Source organism: Semicossyphus pulcher, unplaced genomic scaffold (assembly GCF_022749685.1).
Source record: "Semicossyphus pulcher isolate SPU_LCO1_2020_fin unplaced genomic scaffold, fSemPul1.0.p SCAF_8, whole genome shotgun sequence".
Taxonomy (NCBI): Eukaryota; Metazoa; Chordata; class Actinopteri; order Labriformes; family Labridae; genus Semicossyphus; species Semicossyphus pulcher.
Window position 1 is genome coordinate 16,462,419 of NW_027211759.1, and position 26,783 is coordinate 16,489,201.

Sequence of the window (26,783 nt, forward strand, 5' to 3'; positions counted from 1 at the left end):
GAAGCGGATAGCGTCCTCCAAAGTCACAGAGAGAAATTGCATTTTTTTCCTACCAGAATGACATTAGCTCCCCATAATAGCATGATAGGACTGAGGTTGAAAATTGGTGAACTGGCCCTTTAACATGCCGAGCAAAGAACAATGCATCTAAAATGTATTAAACAAGCATAAATGCCTGTCAGTGTCTAATGTTCAGTTCTTGTTTTATCTATTTCATCCTGCACAAGACAGGCCCCGCCACAGGACACAGTAAAGTATATAATAACACACGCTACAACAAACCCCGACTCACACTTCCACATGGAGTACAAGTGTCAATCATAAGGTCTATCAATGTCTGTCCACAGGCAGAGGTGCCAAGATGACAAACAAGACATCTGGGACTCAGAGTGCAGCTGTGACTGCTTCATGGCAGGAGATGTCTGAGTCACTAACACCTTCAGAGGGGTGAGGAGCTGCCGGCCTTATTAGAACCTCATGTCACCCCAGACGACCCCTGTGGCAGACACGAGTGCGGGCTGGAGAGTCAGAGAGGTCTGGCACCAGCTGGCAGAGTGACCCGGGCCCTGTGGCTGCTGCCCCGGCTACGCGGAGCCAGAGTGTGCGGGCCTGGGAGACAGGCCGAGGCCACCGCGACTGTCTGCCTGGATCAGCTCTCACTGGGAGAGAGGACGGCCTCAGGATCCCTGTTTGGACAAGTGAGGGCTGAAAGGCCTCGTCCACTGAGCGGGATTGACCTTGAAACCTACAGTAGCCGTGACTGATCCTGTTTAGTGGGGAGAGTGACATGCTAGTTAGCCAAACAAAGGTAGGTCTTCTCGAAGAATCTCTAAGAATGATCCAGTTTCAGAAGAACTGGCTGGTTAAATTTATTGAAAACTTTTATAAAACACTGTGTAGATAAAAATTAAAATATTCTGCGTCATCTAAAAGTGTGAGAATTTACGGACATATTACACAGTACATCCTTTCTGTAACACTCGATAGCAAAGACACAATCACCATCACCAAACTTCAACTTTTGCTGCTTCAGCGCAGTTTTATGGAAACTACACATCATCTCGAACAACGATAGTACATGCACTTCCTGTCACATTTAACACTGTTCCTCTGGTCTGTTCATGGTCCAACAGCGAGCTCTTTACCTGTCACAAAAATAATGACGACCGTTCAGAACATCAGGACCGGGTGAAGGCTGAAAAATTGGGAGGTGTTGCTCCCTGGAGAGAAAGCGAGACAGAGAGCAGCTCCGTGCCTACAGGCAACTCAAGTGCCGGAGCAAAAAAAAAATCCAAAATGAGCCACAGCAAGGGCAGGCAACCCTCCACCCAGCAGCAAAATCATCAAACTTTTAATGACTTGGGCAATTACCCCCAGTGAGCCTGCTTAATGGCATCCAGAGGACGTCACCAGACACTGCTCACTGGGCTACACCAGCCTCTTCTCTGCGCTGACTAACAGGACTAATGTGTCGTCGTACTCCCTGTAGATCCACGCGCAACATGACATCTGCTCTGAAAAGCAGGTGAAACATCCTTAAAACTGGTCATTGAGTCTGCTGTTGTTATTTTGGGACGTTTCAAACCACAAACGTTTCCACTGTACGGCTCTGTACGTGACGAGAGATGATAAAAATGTATGATTAATGTGTGTGTGTGTGTGTGTGTGTGTGTGTGTGTGTGTGTGTGTATCTGTCAGCGCCTCTGAAGGTAATAATTGCTGTGAATGCTGTAAATGAGGAGAATCAACCCGGCGGTGCTGTTTGTCTGGTTATCTGGCATTCATTCGCAATCAGCATGTCAGTCTGGTTGATGACTGTGCTGCTGTGTTGTAGGACTATCATCACTTATGCAGTGCATGGTTCAGGGACTGGCTCTTTACCATCCTACAGTATGCATGACAGGATGCTGTGCTTTACTCCTCATACTGTACACCTTCACACAGCAGACACGCTTACGTGCAAGCATACAGCTGGACTTAAAGGTGATGCAACAGCTGTTTTATTTTTGCACAATATACTTCATCATTCCAGATCATGAATGTGTCATAATACTCTGTAGGTAATGACTTAAAACTCAGCTTACTTCACTGCCTGTCTCAACTCTGCACTCACAATTCCTGATAGATTGCGCAATTACAGACCTCTTCGGCCTTTGGCACACTCTGTATTATAACTCCTGAAAGGTTAACAGCCCTCCTGAAGCACTTGCAGTGATAATGCAAGGGAGCCCCCGTTGTCCCCACACAACATCCTGTATTGCAATTCTATCTAATTAGCCCACTTAAGGACTTCTTTCATTTTAGTGCTATGAGTATGGATAGCTAGCAGCGGAGTGGCGTAGATAAAGATTCAAATTGTCTCTCGACAATGGGGAGCATATGCTAATGGCTATTCCCCCTTGGTTAGGAGCGCGCCCCAGGGAGATGGCACAGTGCGCTTCATGGCCCACAAAAAAAGGAGAGAGAGAGGAAGATACACAGGCATACATCACTTTACACCAAAGCTGTATTTCAGCACGGTGGCCTATTGTCAGAGCAGACTCTCTGCTGAGCCAGCTAAAACCAACTAAATGCGAGCAGAAAAAAGCCTGCGCTCTGCTGATAAACTTTCTCACAAATTAAACAGCGAGACACTTAAAATCTGATGCAAACACTCAGGTCTGGGAGACACATTAATAATAAGCAGCGTGTCTCTCTGTAGCTCCACTTTTAGTGAGACAATACAGCAGCATGTCTTCCCTCACTCCCTTTATCTACGCAGTATAAAGAGTGGATCATCTGCGGGGTTAAACTGATCATCTCAACAGTTGACAACCTGTTTTAATGTAATTTCCTCTCTTTTTTCCCCCTGATGTCTCAGGTCATTGCATTAAGCGTGGATACAAGCCATAAGCAGCGAGATTCCTCTGCTGCCCTCCTGTTTGGATCCCAACCAGAGCCAGGTGTGATGCTGATAATTGGCCCACAGTGTGGATTTTTGTTTTGCACTTGGCTGCAGGCACAGACACAGAGTACGGATTGGCGAGTACCGTTTCATGCAAGAACTTTCAGGAGAGGAAGCGCACCATTATATTTCTTTGTTGTTCCACATCTGTGAACAGATGCAAACGACATTTAAAGGCAGTGGTAACAAATGTGTTATATTTGGCTATGGGAAACCAATGCATCTACATAAGTTGGTATAATTAAACATAAACTCTGCTAACGCTTCCTCAACTTAGCTTGAAACCAAAGGACGCATAGCCAAAACAGAAATGGACAAAACCTTCGTGCTATATATACCCAATCCTGTTATTCTTGTTTGTAACAGACTCGGGCTGTTTTGAAAGTGTTTTGCTGTTTAGGAGTTTATATTTAACGTGAGCAGACAGAGTGAATTCCAGCTCTCTCCCTCTCTGCGGCTAGCCGGGACCAGTGTAGCCAACGCAGAGAAGGGTAGTATGTGTCCTGCTGACCCACCCTGCAAATGAGAGGGTGCTGTGGTGCAGTGGCTGCGTCTAATTACTACCAAACAGCTGCAAACACATAGGGCTACAGCGAAAAGGGGCCCAGCCATACTGCCAGGCCAGGGGACAAGCCCTACAGTGTGGGGAGGCCACAGGCGGCCCGCTGTGCTCCTCGCTACCCTCAGCTCACTCCCACGCTATGAGGCCCCCGCTGCAGCCCGGCGCTCCTGCTGCCTCATCAACTTCTCGGGCTGAAATTGCAGGGTGGCAGGGGAATCATGTCTGTAAATACGACCGCACTGACAAAGAAATGTCATGGTCCCTGTTCGGCTGGCGGGGACTTTGGGGAGGGAGGTATGTCTGTTTAGATCCATGCACACCATGACAGCTGCTGAACTCAAGGCAAGGCAAGGCAGGGAGGAAAAGTAACATTCAGACAGGTACAGAAAAGAAAAGATGAAGCTAATTTTATCGTGAAATTGAAACTATTTGAACTTTTAAAAATTGCTTGATAGCTTGATAAATTGATAGTTGGATAGAAAGAAAGCTTTCCGACACTCACCTGCCTGTTCCTCTCATCCATGATCCGGGTGATCTGTATCTTCTTCCGCCCCATGGCTGGGTCCTCTCAGGTCTCTCTGACACCTCGACAATATCAGAAAAACAACACGATTTCTTCCCCCACTCTCCTAGCACATCGTGCAACGGTCTCTCTTCTTATATACGCTCTTTCTTCTTTCTTCACAACACGCTCTTCAGCAGACCACACCGCAATCTGTAGGAGGACGAAAGCAGAAAGAAAGAAAAACAAAGAGAGAGAAAGAGACGGGGGTCAGAAAGTTAACTTGACACTCAACAACAACTCCTTGCGCACTTCAAAGTGGCGGTGGGCTCTGTTTTCTGTTCTCAAGCACATTCAGAAAGTATGAGAGCCACATGGCGTAAACTTTATCTTCTCTGATTCTGCGCTTGAACCACAGCACAAGTCAGAGAAGGTTGGCTTCACACTTACAGGGCACCCATACAAGACAAGATGCCTACATGTACTGAACAGTTCATGATTTAATGCATACATTCAAAGAATGGCAATAAGGGCAAGTTATACTTTCACCTCTGAATGGGACCATTGAAGTTAGATGAGAACACCACTATCGCATAAAGCCAGCACCCGGTTAGCTTAGCATGAAGACTGAATAGAGGAGGAGAAAGCTAGCCTGGCTCTGTCCATTAGTAACAAAGCACACTTGCTAGCACCAGTAAAGCTAGCTTACTAACATATTGTATCTCTTCATTTCATCTTCAACAAAATAAAGTTTTAAAAAAACGTCAGTTTCCAGTTTTACAGGTGGTTGTGTGGTGGATTATTTCTGTGGCAGGATCAGAATCAGGCACAGTTAGCCCTGGATTAGCCACTGGCTTCCTGGCAAGTTTTTCCCGCCAAGAAATAGCTCAGTGCAAAACGATAATTCTAATAAAAAGTGTTATTTACAGACTTATTCTGGTACAGTAGGTTGATTTTGATCTGTGGCCACATCCAGGATGGATGTTTCCCTCTGTTTCTTTGAGTTAAGCTCAACTAACTGCCTACTTGCCGATTTTGCTTTCATTTAGATTCATTTGATCACTTCACATTATGATAGAGTTCATGAAGCTATGTTCACCTTAATAGAAAAAGTTTGTCTACCTCACCCTGGCTGTAGAGACACAATCAACATTTCCTTCCTCTTCCTGAGCTGACCCACCTTAATGCTAGCTTTGCCCTTAAGATGATTAACAGAGCACCCAGTCTGGGGTGACAGTAGTTGAAATCTCCTGGGCAGGACGAGAAGCCATGGGGGGAGAGGAGGAGGTGTGTAGGGGGGGATGTATTCCCTCATGAGCTTGTAACTTGGCCAGTGGTTCAGACCGCACTGTGCCCCTGGGAACATCTAACTCTGTCCTGTCTCTGCTTCTCTGCAAGAAGAGATATAGCCCCCTCCCAGGAGGCGCATCCATCACTTACACCCAGCAAATAGAAAATGTCTAAACAACTACATTTCCCCTGAGAATAAATGTAGAAAGGTTAACAACCCGAGCTATTAGATGCAGTCAGCAGTCGTGAAGGGAGGAAGCCAGGGGCCGAATTGGCAGTGAAAACGAAAATGACCAGTTCCAGTGGCACACAGTCATTATGGGTTACAGATGGACTGGCATTATGGTGTCTGGCTGTCTGAATCGGGGCTCCACTGTAGGCAAACTTGACTGAGATCACCTCGCTAACTACCCACGCACGGCTGTCTGAGCCAGGAAAGTAACCGCCTGAACCCCCACAAAGAATTTCCCCAAACCACATCATAGCAGGCAAGGGAGAAATGTTGTTCATTCACTATTTCACACACACACTGACAGAGCAGTGTTCCTCCTAGAGGGAGGTCAGGGGGGGTTCAGCTCTCTGAGCGTCATACCTGAGACATCCTGAAAGCAGCATTAGTGCAAGGTGCAAAGGGTGTTAAAATTCCATAACAAATCATATTAATAATGAAAACTTTAGTGAATTTACAGGAATGGAGGTTAGGCTGGTGAACTTTACTTGTTTTTTTAAAGGGGGGGTATTATGCTAATTTCAAGCTTCATATTTCACTCTATAACTGTGGAGAAGCTTAGCATCACTTACAGTAAAAAAAACTCATCAATTTCCTCACACTGATGCTCTGTGCAGGCCCTCATACAGCCTCTGCCTGAAACGACTCAGTCAGCTCTGTCCCTAACCCCGCCCCCTACAAGCCCGCTTTCTTCTGATTGGCCGGCTCTCCGAAGCCTACTGCACTTTGTGACGTCACTTTTACCAACAGATTTGAAACTTCACCCACGTTTAGTTTGGACATACAACATTGTAACATTATATATATTTGTCTTAAAATGTGAAACAGCAAAATACCCCCTCCTTAAAGTTGCTACAATCTTGATATTTTTTCCTTAATTTTGGTTTGGGTTTACGAATAAATTCACTGCTCTTTGTTGAATCCAGACACTCTTACACATACACACGCATGTGCACATCCTTCCCTGTCTTCATACAGTCGAGCTGTCACAACAGGACAGTTCAGGTCTTGAGGCATAAAAGACCGTGTCATGACTTTTACATGGATAGAAAATGACAAGCTGAGAGCGCCTTCAGACTGCAGGTGTGCCGCGCTCCCCAAACACAGACTCCAAATTCATCGAAAGTTATTCAAAAGCTAAAAGCATTCTTTCAGTTATCACTCTGATCTAATGCTGCAGTTGATCATAACACAACATATTTCACTGTAGATTAAATAACAAATTTCAATTTCCAAAGCTAAGTGGGAAATTTTCAGCTGGCACCACTGCCCAGATAGACATGTCAGAAGATGGCCAGATTACAAAGGAGAACAACGTCGGTACTGTAGCAGAGAGCATGTTTGTGCATGACACTCTGGCTTCTCTTGAGTGTTAGAGCAGGACAGAGTATCTGTTTATGGCCTAAATCATGTGCTCCTTATGTGTGTGTGTGCGTCTATCTGTGTGTGTGTGCGTGTTCGTAAGAAACGCAGACAAAGAGATAATCATAAAAAGGGGAGGGGAGAGGGGGCAATCTGAGCCTGGAAGCAGGAGCAGAACAGCCACGAGGCGATGATTTCACCCCAATAAATATGTTCAGCCACATGCTTGAACCCAACTCCAAAGGTTCCACCTCAGTAACAAGTCATAATTCTGTGGAAAATTTGATTGGGTCATTCATAATAATAAAAGTTGTAGCTATGCTTCAAACAGATTTGTTAGATCAGTATTGGCACTGAAACTGATCTTGTTTAGCATCTTATGTAACATCACACTTTAACAGCAGCACTTTAGCAATAAGCTAACATGCTGAAGTCTACCACTGATACTTTACTACCTCTTGATTGAGCTGCACAAGAGATGAATTTTAATGAGAAGGCAGTAGTAGGCCTTTCCTTTGAAAACAGAAGTGACCTGGGTGCTAAGCTAATGTTAGCAAAGGTTTACTTACGCTTTAGACATGGATGTAATACATTTTATTACAAGTTTAAGAAAGGTTTAATTGGCTCAAGAAACAAGGACTGACTATTGTAATCAACACCATCAGAAACTGGAGTTTAAATGGATAGTTCGGATGTTTTTAACTGGGGCTGGTACTTTGAAATACATATTATCAATATAGACGGACAATGCGTCTCCATCTGCTCTCATTGTACGAAATTGAAGCCAAAATACCCCCCATGATAGGCGATGCCATCTCGCGATGGTGACGTCATTTGGAGCCAGAGTTGCGCAGTAGAGATCGGCGGGGGGAGCTGCCGTAGCCACTTCAGCTAACCAACTTAACGAACTTTACAAAAAAACCTAGCAAAGATCACGCATGTCGGCGTGTTTAACAGCAGAACAGCTTCTTTGTGTTGGTCTGAAGCAGACGTTCACAGATATGTAAACTTCAATGAGTGTAGTGATTGTTTTAGTTACGCTCTCGCTGTTCCTCCTCTACCCTGCTAATCAGGAACAGATCGGCTGCAGGAGCCAGATTTGTCAACAGAGCTGTCAATCATCCTTTAACAGATTCAAATAACTAATTAAAAATAAACATGTCAGAAAACACTTAGACGTCAATCAGTATGATAAGAACTTACTATAATGACAGAAAACATGTTTGAAAAAAATTTGACATGAATTTTGATTTTATAGTTTGACTCATGTCCCATCTGTTAACATGGAGGAGGCGGGCTTTATGACCTATACTGCAGCCAGCCAGAAGGGGGCGATAGAGATGTTTTGGCTTCACGTTTAGGGAGCTGTCATGCCGTCCATCTTTTTATACAGTCTATGGTATAAATAGTAAATGTAGCTCTGTGGATGGGTTGAGCTGCTAAATGTATTTTAGCCAACCTAAAAAAAGTTCCACCCAAAACAATCAATATCAATAAAATTTGTACTTTGAATATTTTCACTGCTTCACCCTGCTGTCAGACAGACCATTCTTTTAGCGTTTGTGAGGTTGTACCTGTTCACAACAGATGTATTGCTATACAGCACAAATGTGTGTGTGTTATATCTATTAGACAAAAACTTAATTGGTCAAGTTTGAACAAGTCAGACACTGTTTTTTGTTGTTAGCATTTTGTATGGAAAAGAGCACATTGTATAACAGCATCTCATCACGCACATGTAAAAGACCTTGATATGATCCACCTGCTCCACTTTGATATAAACCAGCCCTGCGCTTCTGAAAGTTGCTTACCAAACATTTGTAACACATAAATCAATGTGCGGAGAATTTGTCGCCATAGGAACGACCACATCAGCCTGACAGAAAGTCAATATGACATGTCTAACAGCATAAGTCTCCTCCTACTCCTACTGTACATTCTGTTGAACATTTTTGGAGCATGCAGCGTCTATAGAAGAAACTCAGCACTGCAATTGTCTCACCAGGACCACTTTGATGCTCTGTGACGAGGTGTGAGACTGGTCAGGTGACAGGAGGGCCAGTCTGCCTCCTCCTCCTCCCTTAAGACGGAGCGTGGAGACACAGGGAGGCTTGGTGACAGGCCTGGCCCTTTCACAATCAATAAAACATGCTCAATTCCCAGTGTAATTACTGGATCCAGCACGGCCTCCTCCTCCTCTTTCTCTCCTTGTAAGCCTGTGTTCACTCCTCACAAAGTTGAGGCATTACTCCCTCAACTGTTGTCCTATTTAAAAGGTAACATAAAATTACATTGTAGATTTATGTTGCAGGGTTTACCTAACGAGCAAAAAACGAGGCCAGTGATATTTTGAACCACTGTTAGCAAAAAATATAACCCACTATTATCTTTCCCACCCCGTATGCAAAATAAATCTAACAAATTAAAGGTTATCCGACGTGTTCAACTTTTTTCAACTCAGCCGTGACAGTTGTACTTCCTGTGCAAACCAGCGTTAGCCTCAGTATCCTACCACAGGCCATGGGCAGACGAGACTCAACTTCCTGCCCCTCCACTTCCTGTTATTCAGGACCCTTCTACATGCCCTCTGCGGGGGAGTCAGAGAGAGCACTGGGGAGGAGGAAGAAAGGGAGGGACCACCTTGGGGACACCCTTCCCCTCTGATCCTTCCCCTTATTACCTTCCTGACTGTGAGTCCGAGACTAAACAACAACAGAGGCTCATCTCTTGCGGCTTCGCTCCGTGTGCTTATTATGTTTACTGGAAGGGTCATTACGCAGGCTGGACGACGTGCACATCAGCCGCTTACTTTACAATTAGCAGGCAGAGACCTTTCCGTGTTACTCAAACAGTCCGACCGTTACATAAGAGTGATTCACAGCTCTCTTAATGTACATTCACGATAATGACAGAAGTACATTTCTGATACAGCCTCGCGCTGTAATCTGATGCGCACTGAGACGGGGATTCTGTGAAATAATCCATGACAGCGTTTTAAAGTGTATCGAACTCAAAGTGTCAACACTGTGGCTCAGTTACGATTAGCTCCTGGCAGGCTGGAGACACAAAGCGAGGCCGCCTAAATCCACAGTTTTACCGATTTGTTTCAATGGAGCCTTGACACCAGCGCAGCAGGAAATGAACATCCACCTCTTTGTTCTTGCTTTCATCAGGAGGTGCTGCACCTGTAAATGGGGCTGTTGGCCTGAGGGGAGTGGAGGCAAGCCAGCCCTCTCACGCTCCTCTCTCCCGCTTCCCTTTTGTGGGAGCGCGCTTATCTCCCTCTCCAGCAGTGAAAGGCAGGATTGTGGCCCCAGCAGCATCACTAGTGTTAATGTCTCCTGATGCTAATCTGACACACGGCTGATCCTTCAACAACCACTTTCTCCTTTCCCCTCTTTTCAAACCCTCCCCCTTCTTTCTTCCTTTCTTTCTCATGATTTCTGTCTTTCCCTTTTCTTTCTCTGTTTCTTTGAACTCATGTTATACATTCCCTCACCTCAGTTTCCAAGGCAACTAATGAGATATAATTAATAAGAGCTATCGCAAGGGCATGCGAACAAAAAAAAAAGTGGAAAAAGGAGGCTTTGAGAAATGAAGCGAGAGGTGGGGCAGTCTGCAAACACGGACTTTCTGCAGCACTTCCCCTTCCTCTGTAGAGCATAGCTCGGGGTGACATTATTTCTTCAGGAGGTATGATTTGAATAACATTTAAAGGAGAGGTTAAACTGATTATGATAGGAATACCTTGAAGGTGTTGAAAGAAAATCAAACACATACGCTCACAAAGGAACACCCTGCAGGGCAACATCTTGACATTGTTAAATTAAGATTGGTAAATGTTTCATAGATTGCTTACAGATTTAAAGCCCAGTAAGAAGGTCATCTTTCTCAAAGTTTCCTCTACATATTAAATGAGCTAGAAGTGACTGAAGATATAAAAACACAGTGTTCAAAAGGAGACAGTGACCTGCACGGTGGGGACACGCACAAAGCCAGCAGCGAGCGCCTGCACTGAAATGGCAGCCAGGCAGACGGCGAGTGGTTAATCTGCCCTGATGACTGGTAGCTCAGTCCAACTCTCCAATGACCCAGCTGTAATCCCACATTGGATCAATGCAAGTTCAAACAATCCTCCACGCTGCTAGCACCTTGCCTGGGCTGGGGGGGGGGGATGGTGTTGTAAGACAGGGACCAGGAGACGGAAAGCTACTTATCACCTCCAAAATGACATCAAAAGGAAAGAAACCCCCACAGGATGAACCTGCTCTCGCTGAGAAAATGGTTCATTGTCGAGGCCGAGAAACACACACGACTGAATGGGAATGATGTTCAGATAAACACCGGACATGTATCCAATCTGCAAAATCTGAACGAGTGGATATATAACAACCAAAGGACATCACATGCTGACAGCACTACCAGACAGACATCCTCCATCTCACTCTCGCAGTACTGTCAGGGGATGAGAGGACTATGCAAGGTGACTTTGACTAAGTGCCTTGGGGTTTCATGAGAAAACGCCATTGACATTACATTAATTTCATGTCTCTTTTTTAACTGACTTAGAGCCACGGAGCCCTGGATAGCAAGGGAACAAATGAAACACACTTTTTTTTTTTGCTTTAGCTTCAAGGCAGCGGGAAGCTAAAGGCCAAGAAGACAACAGAGAGACAAATAGGTGACATGATGGGGAACTTTTTCCTTAGTTTAGGAGTCATTCGCTCAACAGAAGAGGATAAGTGTACGTCAGAAACTTTCCACTGGACTTCCTGTGTGTTTGGATTTGATAGCAGGTGTGTATGAAACAGACACAGACAGTAAACAAGAGATACAGAGAGAGGGGGAAGAGAGTCAGACAGAGAGAAGACTGTATGACTGTGTTAACTATGTGGAAAGATGTTAGGGAAACAAGACTAAAAGAAGCACCCCGCGCCCATCCCATCCCACCTCTGTGGTAGTGTGCGGCAGCGGCGTTGTAACATAATTACTGCTGGGACACTTCTATTCCCAATGATCCATTTGCGTCAGTCAGGTTTTCGAGCCCAGCCAATGAGTGGATTCTCAGTTTCTCAAGGATAAAGAGATGACCCTCTCCTAACAGTTATATCCATTTCATGTAGAAAAGCTCCTCTCCTTCTCAAGGTAAATCCCCTGATGCACATTTGAGTGAAACTTTTACGAACAAAGGAAATTATAACTTTTTCTTGATGCAGAGGTAGGGTGATGAATTATGTCTCATTAAAAATGAATGTGCTTGACAACTGAGAATTCAGAGACGTACGGTGCAGTTGCTATAGTGTCACACTATAGCCCGAGTTGGAGCCTTGAAAGTACTGCCATTATGTTTGAGTCATAGAGCTTAGCATGGGAACAGTAATTACCCAGCAATCTTTGCAAAACCTTCAAGGTCATTTAATAACTATTGTGAAGGTTTATCCACATTTCTTAAACACCTTTAAAGAAATTTAATCCGTTGGCAAAGTTTCACCTCTTTTATCTAAAACAAACAAAGCTGGAAATGACCTCAATTCTCACTTATGTAATCGTATACTGTATATTGGTTTATATTAGTTATTTATATTATTCTTCACTTTTATATAAATATTGGTTTAAATATTTTACTTAACACTCATAAAGACCAGATGCAGCATTTGCATGTGTATCCCTTTGAGACCAATTAGAACATTTGAATGTGTATCTCTTTAGGACCAGGTGCAAAGTCAGGGTCTTTTAAATGATGTCATCCTTTTCTACTCATGTGACTTGAATTTTTTTTTTGTTTCAGTGCTTTATGAAAGCAAATTTTTAAGCTCTAAGAAGTTTATATTGTATTTGGTAGTTGCGGAGAAGTAACGGTTCAAGTGAACGTTTTTCAAAAACCCCTCCGGTTTTAGGACGTGGTTTTAAAGTCTTGGGTTTTTACAGGTCACATGAGGTCATGACATATGTCATTTCAGACTCTCAAGATATGGACAGTTGCAACTTAATAAAAAGGTAAAAATTCCTTAAGTACTGTCAATGTAACTACAAATTAGGCCTGAACGATATTGGGAAAAAAACAGGCATTGCGATAGCTTTTTGTTCCTGCGCTATTAATTGCAATATAAAAAAATTATCATACACGCAATTAACTACCCTACTTTTTATTATTAGCAACTTTTACGTCTATTTTCTTTTCGCAAAACCAAACCAACCTCCTTTTTTTACTACACTTCATTCAGCTACTCTCTCACCCACATGAAAAGGTAGAGAGAGTTCAGGTGGAGGGCTCGTTTATTTATAAAAAAATACAAATAGACTTGTGGGCTGCAGTTGCGCTAGTTATACTCTAACCCGGCAACTGTAACGTTTTGAAACGAAAGCTCACCGTCTCGTACATCCAGTCGGCAAATACAACCACACGTAGTGCGTGCGCTGCAAATGTAGCCGCTAAAACGAAACACTCGGCGGCACGTCTGCTGTGTTCACAACTCGCATATGTAGCCATAGTGTTAACCAGCGACAGGACGGGGTGCCGGTGATGATGGGAACACACTCACCAAAAAGCTGCCTCGCTTAACTGAGCGTCTGCCTCGTTTATGCCGCAGACATCATCTGTGACGGCAGGTGAAACACAGGTTCTGCAGCACAGCGGTCAGTTCACTCTGTGCTCTGGTAATGTGATAGCAGACAAACTTTTCTTGTAGATTAGACGTGGGAAAATTGGCAAGTATTCGTTTTGCATCAAGCAACAGAGAAGTAGCAGCTTGACGCGTGTCAGCCACTATGCTTTGCTGTGGCATGTCCTGCAATGTGACTATTGCACATGTACGAATGTAATGGTGGTACAAGAAAGGCTCTGTCTTGGGCTAGTGTCCTGTTAGAGTATCAAACTGTCGGGGTCGGGGCGCTGGTTTAGCTCAGTGTATTATACGGTGGCCCACGTACAGAGGCTACGGCACTCGATGTGGCGGCCCCAGGCTCGACCCCCTTCTGCGTGTTATCCCCCCATTCTCTCCTCCCCTGTTTCCAACACTGTCCACTGTCCACTCTATCAATAAAGGCATAAAAAAACCCAAAAAATAGTCCCTAAAACAAAAAGTTTTTCTCACAGTATTAAAACCGTCTCCATCAGGTTGACCTTTTGACCCTTACATATGATTTCTAATCAGCCAATCTACACTTTGTCATGCTGTGTCTGTAAAATGCGATTGACACACTAATGACTAACTACTCACTTCATATTAACACCGTTGATGTAACAAACTATGTCTCTGAGCAAAAGCCCTCCATCACCAACATTCCTTATGACAGTGTGTCACTTTAACAAGTCAATGTCTTGACATGGCACAACATCAGTATTCAGCGCTCTTTATGGATGAACACTTCCTGTGTCACCGCTTTACTCCGCCTGATAAAGTTACACATGTGAGTGGGTTTTTTAACTTCATTTTCACTATTTGGCTGCAACCGCTGAAGCAAACTTCCCTTTTATATTGGTGACACAAACCCAAACACACATGCACACATACTGTAAAATTAATACATGCATGGTTTTTGGGGTTTATAATTGTGTTTAGTAATTCAGTGTGGTACTGTGGTCTGATATTGTGCGATGGCATGTGCCCATTTGCATGGTTGTCTATCATCAGATGGACTTCTCACCGGGGAGCAATAATAATGCCAGCACCGTGGGGAGCAACAGTCCCCCACCCTCCCAGGAACCCTGCGAGCTGTGTTAAGTGCCATGGCAGCCTTTTGATGTTGCACAGACCGCAACTCAGAAATGGTAAACAGCGAAGATGAACCAAGATCTTCCTCCGGGGGGAATCCAGAGTGTAAGGATATTAGGGACGTCATGCATAATGTGCCTCAGCAGCGGCGCATTTACAGGATCTCAACACGTCTTTGGAAGTACTGTGGATCCAGATTAGACACTGAGATTCTACACAGTCGATTCTCCCCCTCGCTGTTTGATTATCAGCGGGAAGATTTAACTATATAAATAAGACAAGGGTTTTGGCGTACATATACATGTAGTCCATATTGTTTGGGATTACTCTGCCTTCACAGAATGTCTGCTTTTAATGGGAAAAAAATTAAAAAGCTCAGAATAAATATTTGATTTTCTCTTCCCATTTTTATCTTCCACTCGATGCCTCTTTCCCACAGTGTTCCATTACATAAAAGGTTTATGCAATCTGAGCAGTGAGGATGGCCATGAGTCATAACAACAGTGAAAGGGGCTGGCTAAAGTAGCATTGATTTTTTGTTTTTTCTTACAATTTTATGTTATAGAAGTAGTCTGCTAATGATCTCACACAGGATTGTTATTAACACATTTAATGTCAAATATCAATGGGGCTGGAAAACGTCTGAATGTGGGGTTTTAAGTTCATGTCAAACTAAGAGACAGTTTTCATTTTGAATAATCAGAGTCAGCCATGTGTTTCAACAGTAAACGCGTCCATCTCAATCAATTAGGAAACCTCTAGACATCATTGAACAACGTTCACTGAAGGGGTTTTTCTGCAGCCCACAGTTACTCCCAAATCAGATGATGTGTGCTAGCTGTCACATGAACACTGTGTGCAAACAGTGTGATAGAGAGAGAGGGAGACAGACAGAGAAAGGGAAAGAAAGAGAGACCCCCACAGGCCCCGCTGCTGCTCGCCTCTCCAGGAATCTTTTCAGTCAAACTGTTTGCTGATAGCCTCTGGTCCCGAGTCCCGGGGCCAACGCCTGATGATGGATGCCACCAGCCCCCCCACTTCTTCTCCTCAACCAGTCACATATGTTCAGAACACCCCCGGCAGTCGGACCAGCAACAGAGGTTGAGGGAAACAAAATCAAGAACAACACAGTCTGACATAAATACAGGCTGGCAATAGCTCACCGGTGGAAACACTACACCGTTTTGTACGAGGTTTTGCAGCCCACAGCACACAGATGGAAAGTGGACTGGGAGAAAGGGAGAGGACAGACGGGCAGACGCACAAACAGCGGGCAGACTCAACACCTCGCTCACAATCACAGTCACACTACAGAGAGCGGGGATCTGGAGCCTGGAGATGCAATGACAGTACTCTCTGAATGCCCTTGATTTTAAGAGAGTAGGTTTAACTGAATTAAAATTCGGCCAATACTAAAAGTCGGAATTGTTTTTGGGAAGATAAAAAATTTCATTTGAACATCTCTAGTAAAACTAATACTTCATGTGGCTTACTGTTCCCTAAAAATGGGCGGAGCCAAAAGACAATCTTATCATCCTGAATCTGCACACATTGTGTTACAAACCAAATTGTAACTTCTTTATAACAAGTTAGAAACTTGTGCTCCAGCTAAAAAGAACATGCATGAGGCCTTGCAGTGTTCATGCAGCTTCAGTTCAGCCCTCACAGCAGAGAGGAAGGCAACTTTGAACCAGCAGTCAGAGCCCTGCGGTGGACTGGAGCAGCTTCCAGTGAGCAGAGGGGGCTGGGTCACTTCCCTTCCCTGTTCATGTGGCCGATGTGTGCGGCAGAATAATGGGAGGAATCACATCCCCCCCAGCTGTCCTGGTTCACATGGCTCCTCAGACAAACAGAAAAACAAGGCCTCCTTCCTGCAGCACGGGAGGCCACAGGGCCAGACCGGCAGCTGCAGGAGATCTGAGTCTGCCTTGCAGCAGCTACTGGACTTTCTGTCAATGTGCTAGCTGGAGGAGCTGACACAAGGGTCTCACAGCTGGATTTACACCAGCCATTGACAAACACTTGCTTTCTTTGGTAACACAATGTAGAAGGCTATATTAAATGGTGAAAAGGGCTTGAACTCATGTGTCAAATAGAGATTTTCTGATACAATTTTTTACTTCCTGATACCTATTCCCATACCTAGACTTGAGTTCCACTCCGATACCAGTGTGATAAAAAAATACATGTTATGATTATTTTTATTTACAGCTGGAGGCTATATTACCAACCCTGTATGTGATATGACTGCTATAATAGTAAAGCCTGTCTCAGTACATTAAAGGAATGCAAACCTGAAAAAAAAAGCAATGCACCTAAAACAAAGCTCAGCTAACAGCAGCCTGCCTTGTGGCCTCTCCTGACATCGCCACAGAGCATCACAGAATCGCTGATTTTTAGCATAAATCTGCTATATTTTGTGATTTTACCGTTTTTTCAAACTATCTTTAAATTTTAAAAAAATCTGCCTTAAAATTTGCGTTCAGAAAACGGTGATTGCAGAAATGTTGCTAACTTTGACTTAGTTACATTCTAAGCTAGCAGTGTGCTCTTCTTCTTTGCCGCTCTAAAACATTAGTAGTTGGTGGCAGCTATATGCTGTGTAAGATACTGTTTTGGAGAAGAAGAGTTGGAGGCTATATTACAAACCCCATATGACTGCTGTAATTGTTGTAAAGCCTGTCTCAGTACACTAAAGGAATGCTAACCTAAAAACAAGCGATGAACCTAACAACAAGCTGAGCTAACGTTAGAAGCAGCCTGCCTTGTTGCTTCTACTGACCTCCGTTGTCCGCCACAGAGCAATGACAGAATCCCTGGTTTTTTAACATAAAACTGCTATATTTTGTGATTTTACCGTTTTTTCAAATTATCTTTAAATAAAAAAAAATTCTGCCTTAAAATATGCGTAAAGAAAACCCTGATTGCAGAAATGTAGCTAACTTTGACTTAAGTTACATTCTAAGCTAGCAGTGTGCTCTTCTTCTTTGCCGCTCTAAAACATGAGCAGTTAGTGGCAGCTATATGCTGTGTAAGATACTGTTTTGGAGAAGAAGAGCTGGAGGCTATATTACTAACCCTGTATAGATGTATTGACTGCTATAATTGTTGTAAAGCCTGCCTCATTAAAGGATACTTAACCCAAAAACAAGCGATGCACCTAAAAACACGCTAAGTTAACGTAAGCCTTGAGGCCTCTCCTGACCTCTTGTCTGCCAAAGAGTTTGAGAGAATCCCTGATCTTCAAAATAAAACTGCTTTATTTTGTGATATCGTTTTATTTATTTTTACTATCCTACCTTTAAATAAAAAATGTGCCTTAAAAAGTGTTCAGAAAGCACTGGTTGCAGATATGTTGCTAGCTTTGACATAAGTTACCCTCTTAGCTAGCAGTGCGCTCTTCTTTGCCGCTCTAAAACATTAGTAGTTAGTGGCAGCTATATGTTATTGCTGTGTAAGCTACTGTTTTGGAGAAGCAGACAGGTCGAAGATAATGGCATTGGATAGGTGCATTGACTGGCGATAAAAGATACAACATTTTAGGCAGTATTGGGGGCATTTCAGATACTGGAATCGGTGTCGGAACAACTCTTGTTTCAAACCGTCTATTTTAGCACTCTGTATCAATATAAACAGCTTCATCACACAGAGCTTACCAGACTTTGAAGAAAGTTTACTTTGCACATAATTCAATTGTTTGTCTGTTTGGATGCTTCAACTCCAAGAGTCTGTACAAAGGCAGAGAAGTGAAATCTCCAGTGAGAGACGCTTTTTAAGATCTACAGTAGAACATCAGGAACTCTATACAGTGGGGTATATTAGCAATCATGGGAGATCTTTTGATCTAGTAAATTAGATTATAATGTATTCCTTTGATTTATGTTTTTCAGTCTCATTAAAATTCAGTTAAAATGCAACTCAGCAAAGAGACGTCTTTCTTAACTTTCTTTTCGGTTTTGCTTTATGCACGATTCAACTTAATATCAGCACAGTATTGTGCAGCAACAAAGTCCCTCCAACATTAACGCATCCTCACTCAGGCAAATGTGTTTTTCAAAAGAAAACAAGCGAAGAAATGACTAACCAGACCACAGGACACACACTTTGGGGGTTACAGGTCCTTTAAGTGTGGCCCACTCACTTCTGAGATGATGCATGGTGTGATGCTGTGGTTTTCTTGCACTCCAGAAACCAAACTAGCAGGAGCAGGCATCTTAGAAAGGTGCTAAATGACTTGACTGCTCAAAGTCATCAACCTTTGCTCCACCGCATTGCTTCCACAGTCTACCCTCCCGAAACCACAGTGTGCAAAGTGGCATCTCAACTCTTCACACAATAGCCGGTAACTGTATGTGTGTTGTTGTTTTTATAAATGCATAAAAGGCAATAATTAGATACAAAAAATACAAGATAAAAAGTAGCTATTCTGTTTGTTTCTGCTCAGTCACAGTCAGTGACCAGTATGTACGAAGAGTGAGAAACAGACTGGGATCATAGTGGCGAAAGCAGATTAGCAGCAGATTTAGAGTGCGGCTCTGCTCCAGGATCTTCCCGCTGATTCTCCGGTGTGGTCCGGGTCGCGGAGGTGAAGAGACCTCCAGTCAGGCCTCGTTTGGAAGAGCAGGGGAGACAGGAAAAGACGGCGCGGCCTTAAGCTGCTCTGCCCCGCTCAGCAGCACATGTGCTGAGTGAGCCAAAGAGGTGGCTTACCAGCAGAGGTCTCAGTCAAGGGCAGGACAGTTGAAAGGTCACTGCTCGCTGTCCTGCTATACAAACAGTGCCTCAGCGAGTAATACATTCACTCTCTGAGCTTACATCAGGCGCCAGGTTTTCTAATAGGCAGTGAGATTGTGTTATTAAATGTAAGAGATTCATGTTTTTAAAGAGTAATGTGGCCCTTTTTTAATGTGTATTCAGAAAGTTACTTAAAATACGATAAGTTTTATATTTCAATTGACATTTTAAAACTCATTAAAGTGGATTTTAATCATCTCAATGACAATTCAACCACTCAATGTAGAACAGTGTATAGCATACAGCAACTTGATGCAAGTGCAATGCAAGTTAACACCCATACAAGTGGCTCATGGTCACACCACATGAATGTCCTGTCTAATACGTGCAACGAATGTAGACACTCCACAGAGATGGCCAGAAACGGAACCGAAAACCTCCATGCAAAGAACATAGGTCTAACCAAAGGCCCATCGTGACCTATTTAACCTTATAACAACATCAAAGAGAAGAATAATTTTTTTAAAAAACACTCGTCTCTTGCCTTGATTTAAACTATTAAATGTTAGTAAAGGTCTGATTAGTGTACAACTAAAGCAGAGCGAGTCTTTCCTCTTTACTCTACAGGGGACAGTCCACAGTTAACTGCGGTCTAAAACATTATCTGCAAGGCTCAAAATTCTGCATCCAACCTCCAGGTCTCACAGGAAAACGCTGGAATCTCCATATTGATGATAGAGCTCCAATAAACAATGAATCATGTTGCTAAGATGCTTTTGTTAGGCGAAGAGCAGGCTGAATATTAACATCGTGGAACTTTTGTCGGGCCATTCTGATTTGTGAAGGATCTTGGAATAATATAAAAGTTCAAGCATGCCAAGTAAGAAAAATACGAGTAAAAAAAGAGAAAAAAGGACAGATTAATATTAATAAAAGAGGGGGGAAAGTGTCTCCTTAACCCCATTGCATATGCCAGGGAACTAACACACACTTTCTGATGTTTCAGGAGCGTTTTGTCACCAGTTTCATCAACAAATCCAACCTAAAAATGTGTTTAGGGTTTCACACTCTTCGGCAGACAACTGCACTTTAAGTTCAAGCTAACAGCCAATCAATGTTGCAAAAAATAGTATTTAAACTAAGCAAATAATATTCAAGACTAGGTTCACAATCATGCAGAAAATAACATCTGTAAAGCAATGATAAAATACACTGTTTAAATTTACAGTAAAAAAGAGCATCTTGGCTTACCAAACAATCAAAGAAACCACACAGTTCATGTCTCCGTCTCCCAAGTATCTACCTCTTATTTTTCATTCAACGCATCCTTGGCTTTCAGCTTTCTGGTGTTTTGTCCTTCTTGGAAAAGAAAATGTCCTGGGAGGAGGAAGAGTGGAGGAGAAAGACTTTCACTCAGTGATTCAGAGGCATCGAGTAAACGCCAGCATTCTCTTTCTGACAACCAGCGTTAATTGCAGATCCGACTCGCCCACACACTCCACATTTCTCCTGGAAGGAGAAGCTGAGACACTGAGATTGAAGTGGGATGAGGAGAGCAGTAAAAGATGCTGCAGCTGCCCGTTCCTCACACCGTCACCACCTCTCATTTCTCCCTTTCCACTGAGAACTTGTGCTAAGACGCTAACAAGCACTTACGCACATTTACAGAGACATGCAGGGGCACACAAACAGAACATGTAACAAGGCTACAGTGCTTCATAAACAGAGGTAGTCATCGCGGAAAAAGATCCATCCAGCTTGCAATACCTCATCGTAATGTTGTTGATTAAATGATACAGGGTGAAATCTAATAGATAAATAATCAAACCTCTGCATGTGTTTGCAGAATGACGAAGGTGGAACATTTGGGGCCTCTGAGGTTAGAGCAACAGTTCACCGCATGCATGAGAAAGACATTAATGCTGGCTCTATCTGTGCCTTCACAGACATCATATTCATTCCTTTGACTAATAGACAACATAAATTGTTAAAATGATATTCATTTCTGCTGCGCTGAAAGAAGCCCTCATCCACACATTAGACATAAGAGCTCACGTGATGTGGATCATGAGCAACAAGGCCCATTACAGGCGAGGCCCGGGGCAGCACCGAAGCTAATGACGGCAGATTGGAGGGTGCTTTACTGCTTTGCTTTCGAAATCACTGGCAACCAGCTGCTAATGTACATGCCGTCAGAACATAAAACAGACAGTTATACTGCAACAAAAACCTAAAGAACTACTTACAATAAAATATGTCATTGCTTCGACCTGGATATACTGTTAGTAATGAAATATTTACTTTTGCAGTTAAGGCAAAGTAATCATTGTTAAATATGCAAGTAAGCATATTTTAAATTTGCAAATTGATCAAATATGCAGAATTGTATCTAATGTCACAAAACAAGTTGCAATAACTTCCAAATTTAATTAAGTCATTTAAAAAGAAGCCAACCTCAGGTCATGCTTGTGGCATTTTCTGTTACAACTGAATAAAAACTACTCCTTCCCTACAATATTAATGAGACGTGTATGGTGTGTACACATTCACTAGAAACATTTGAGAAGGTCAGGTTACTGTTGGCTATTGCCCACTCCGGCGAGGGCTTAAGGTCACAAGCAAACCAGAGATTCAAAGTACGGTCACACAGCAAAGATCCTCTCTCACGAGCTCTGATACCAACTTGCCCATACAGCTTATATATAACATTTACTGCATTGTGCTATTGTTACTTTAAGTTCTGACAAAAAGTAGGATTTTTATGTTTTGATGATTTTAAAGAAAGAAGGTTGTCAAGGTAACACTTATCTCCAAAACTTGTCACATTAAGTCGCATTTGAGCTGAGCTTATTTTAGCCATTAATCGGTCATTAACCCCCCTTATCATACTTTTTGTAAAGTAATAAATGATTGATTTACTTCTACTGAAATTTGCTGGCTTAATATCACACAACTCGTGCTTGCTCTCCTTTTGTTTAGTTGACTACACTATGATGTAGTTGTACAGATAACACTTGCAACATGTATGGCAATAAGCAAGAGCAGTGATGTCATCGTGCACGGGCTGACGAGCACCATCTACTTTTTAATACCATTAACGTCAAGCAATTATCCAAACTGGCAACCCATGTGCAAAACTCAAAACATAGCCTATTAAATAGTGACTTTCTTGCCTATATTTTAAGGTAATTTATACAAGGCTGTTTCGCATGCTTTTTAGAAGTTATGTGCCAACATACACGTTGATTTAAACTCAATATGAGACCATAACTTCTATTATGTGCACTGTGTGAACTGTAGCCTGCTGATGTTGTGATGATTCAACAGTGTTATTAGAAACACAATGATTACTATTTTGCTCCAAACGATGCCACTGCTTTACAAAGTACTGCTTCAAATTTGACTCTTTCGGTCCCACGATAAACTGCCGGGGAGTTTTAAGAAGCATAATTCTCAAATAGACTATCGTAAAATTGGCAATAATAAGGCCTATTGGCGGCGTGTTCTGTTTACGATGAATCCTGTAAAAGTTTCACGCGATTGACTGATATCAACAGCGCGAGCGCGTCTCGTTGCACCCTTTAAACAGACACTTGGACGATTAACGGCTTGAAAACCTCGCTGAGAATTCAACAGTACTGATATAGAGAGGCACGACTTCTTATCTTAGTTCTGCGTCTCATATTCTTCATGTACCCCGGTAAAAATAGATAGACAAACAGATAGATACACAGTTAACGTCTCCGTCTCCCAAATCCACTCTACGTCTCCCTCTTGCGCTTTTCTACTCTCACTCACTGTAGCTACAGTACCGCTGCCACACTCCGTAACATTGTTTCTATTTCCGTTACTCACCTTTACTCCCAAGTCAGTCGCTGAGTATAGACACTCTATATCGGTGGCTCCAGTGGATAAACGTAATTTCAGTTCACATTTACACGCTGACTGCTATTTTAGGGGGAGCTGACAAACTCAGAAAAGCCAGTCTCCCTCTTGTCAGTGAAAGACTCCTCCCCTTATCTGACGAATTGCCTCCCTCCCTCTCTCTCACCCTCTCTCTCCCTCTCTCTCTCGCTCAGGAACACGCGCGCGCGCGCGCACACACACACACACACACGGACAGATTCTGCCGTCAAAACATTAGAAAAAGTAGTCTAAGTCTCTGTAAGTTTTAAAAACGCAAATAACATGAAAATAGTTTCATACATGAGGTAACACACAGCCTACTTTACATAATATTACTGTTATAGGCTACAGTAATTTCGACATATAACTGATTTGATTCATAGTCTTTATAAAAACAACTCAGTTCCAAACAGGAATGATTTACTCACAGCTTAAAACAAAGTTAACTAATGGAAACTTTTGCGGAACTAAAAGGCAAAAAAACAAAAAGTACTTTCTGAAGCAGACACAATAAATCTGTTTTCTTTAAGACTGACTCGATTTGGACAAATACTTTCCCAAATTACTCCGCTCAGCCTCATCACATTAGACACATTTGACGTCATATCTCTAAGACAACAGCAATGGAATTTGGTTTGAAGGGCACCTCGCACAGCCAATCAAAATCTGCAGCGTCTGTCGAGCAGCCAATTAGAGGAGGGGGGCGGGTACCTGTTTGACTCACATATGAGCTCGTCACGTGTATGAGCAGGATCAGAGGAGGTGTGGTGCCTGGCCCAGTGGACGGGATTTACGGGCGATTGGAGGCAGGTGTGATTGAAATTTAGCGCAATTGTCAACTGCTGTTTCTGTCATTTATTTTATATTAATTTGATAAAACTGTGGTCAGATGTATGTATGGTTTTACATGGACATGAGCACACAACTTGACTATTATGAAGTAATTCAGCAGTATAAACCTACAAGTTAATAGTGATAGCACATTTAGCAATCATAATAGCAAATTCCTGCTACTTTATCCCTCTACTGCACAATATTTTAAAGGTAATTATAGTACTTTTGTCAAACAGCAAGGCCTTCAAGATTGTAAAGGCCCCTATACGTACATAAAAAAAATACATACACATACTGGTTAAGACCAGTTATACCTTGACCACTTAAAAATTCAACATGCTGCCTGCATGTTTATTAAAAATGACAGTGACAGGGGTCATTGTGGCCCCATAAGGACTGCTTTCTATTCTACATTTTGCTGATAATTTGCATTGGTTAGTGGACTATGGGCTAAAGTTCTTAATGTAGGACTTTTTATTATATGTAAGTATATTACAATTGTTGTACTGTGACTGTTTTACCTGCGGTGTAAGATAAATCACTACAGGGGCACCAGCGCGGGAACACCGCTACAGACATACTGCGAACTACAGAGAGATTTAGGCATAATCAGCATCATTGAAGTGACAGGACTTTATTAACACATTACTGTCACTTGAAATTTGATACTACAAAGAGTCAGCAGACTAACTCACTTGAAGTTTGAATATACTCACATCTCTGTCAGTGTTAATCAGTCAAAGCAATCTGGTATTTCGGCAAACAGAATCAGTGATTTGATGGCACCATTACTCTGGCTGAATAGTAAAACAAGGCGTAGACATCCTCTACTAATTGCATCCTGTTTATAACACTGTGTAAAGTATGGCTGCTGCAGTATGTAGCTCATTTTTATTAGTCTTGTATAGCCTGGTCCCTTTTTACTAGTTAGTCCAGTCGCAAAGGGAAAGGCTGTGTCAAGTCTTCCTCATCCCTCCTGATTCCTCAGTGCTGTAGGCCGAGGAGTCACAACCGTCCATTGTGACTTAATTGGCCGTACAACAGAGTTTCTGAATTCACACCAACATGCATTAGTCAAAGTATTAATGGTTTTATTCTTCTCACTGTATATCGTAGTTGATAACACAAACTGGTGCAGTTTAAAAGATAAGTGCTTAAAGTTGATTAAATGTAGTCTGCATTATCCTGCCCTTGGCTCTTGGCCACGCACCAGACCAGGTTAAATGAGGTCGTGCTTTACGGCCACATGAGGCCGTGTGGGCTGACTCTCCCTGCAGTTTACTTGAGCTCTGGTCCACTTTTGTTTGACTGTGCAAACTCAGGCTGCAGCAGAACACTGTTAAAGCACCCAAGAGCTTCACCTGCCAGGTTTTCACAGGTCAGTAGAGATATAAAAGTCACTTTGTACATAATATTCTCTGCCAGGTAGGGACAAATGCACATCACATTTAAAATAATATGATGCCCATACAGAGAGAAAGAAAAACAACTTGTAGATCAAATAGTAAACTACTGTTATTGTTCTTAATGTAGCCACAGTGATGCTTGATTTATACTGCCCACACACACCACTTTAATATTGCACCAAAAGGTTGCAGCTACATTGTAGAGCAATGCACTACTTTTTCTTGCTTGCTGGGACACTCTTGAATATAACTGTGTTGCCCTATGTAACTCATGATGAATTCATCAGTACTAAATGAGAGTTTTGGCAAGTTTTGATGTTTAATCAGCGATGTAATCCATGTGTTAAACTTTTACTCCGATACTTTTACTTTTAATACATTTATGCTAAATTCTGGGGCGCCAGTTTAGCTCAGTGGTTAAATTGCACGTCCCATGTACAGAGGCCTATTGCCGCGTGTCTTCCTCTGTTTCCAACACTATCCACTGTCCTCTCTCTCAATAAAGGCATAAAAGGCCCCAAAAAAGGGATGCTAAATTTGTACCATAGTTAGCTGCTTTCCATGGCAAAACAAAATATGGTACAAAATAAACAACCACAAAATGCAGCACAAAAGCACTGATGACTAAATGCAAAATGCAAAAAAACATAGACCCACAATAGGACCCCATGTGTACATATGTATATTCAGCTACATGCTTTCTTTGACACTTGGATCGAATTCTCTCACTACAAACACCACGCTCGCTCTCATTTTCATGTTATGAAGAGATGAAGATAAAGGTCATCATTAAAACTGCTGCAACATCATGTGAGTGAAGTATTCTTATAATTAACATCTGTCAACTTGTCTTCTGTCTACAAGTGACAGACTTTATATTAAAGTGGTAAAGCCTGGAAATGTTTCTCGTAAAACAGCTTGACTGCTGTTCACTGTGTATCATCTCACACGTGCGTGTTATTCTGCTCTTTCCTCTGCCTTAGACAGCGACAAAAGTCGTGACAATAGAGAATTAGACAGAAACAGTCCCCAGCTGTTTTCTTGGAGTGTTTTCAGTCAGGAAAGTTTCTGCTGTTCACTGATTCTTAGTGAGTTCAGGCTGATGCCAAGTGACAACAGAGCGGCTCCAAATTGCTCTCAGCATCTCCTTTAGCAGCACTTTTGTGTCGGCGTGCATCCCCTCCCATCCTCCCAGAGTGATGCCAGCAACACAAAACAGTTGTGTTAGTGAAAGTGCAAACAACAGTGATTTAAAGCAGCTAATTAAGTTTCACCTGAACAGGAGGCTGCAGTGTATGA

The 26,783-nt window shown here is 42.7% G+C and overlaps 1 protein-coding gene across 8 annotated transcripts in view; it reads right to left on the reverse strand.

The window, feature by feature from the left end:
* Positions 1-26,783, reverse strand: part of mef2aa (myocyte enhancer factor 2aa) — a 63,513-nt gene that overhangs the window by 36,346 nt on the left and 384 nt on the right. For 5 of the 8 annotated variants that reach the window (XM_069685642.1, XM_069685640.1, XM_069685635.1 and 2 more), the window contains exon 2: positions 4,009-4,221. In XM_069685642.1, coding sequence (XP_069541743.1) covers positions 4,009-4,062 — 54 coding nt within the window. In that variant the 5' untranslated portion in view covers positions 4,063-4,221. Of the gene's footprint in view, positions 1-4,008; positions 4,222-20,589; positions 20,716-23,193; positions 23,331-26,783 lie in introns of those variants that run through there. The other 3 variants (XM_069685638.1, XM_069685637.1, XM_069685636.1) reach the window with 3 other exon arrangements.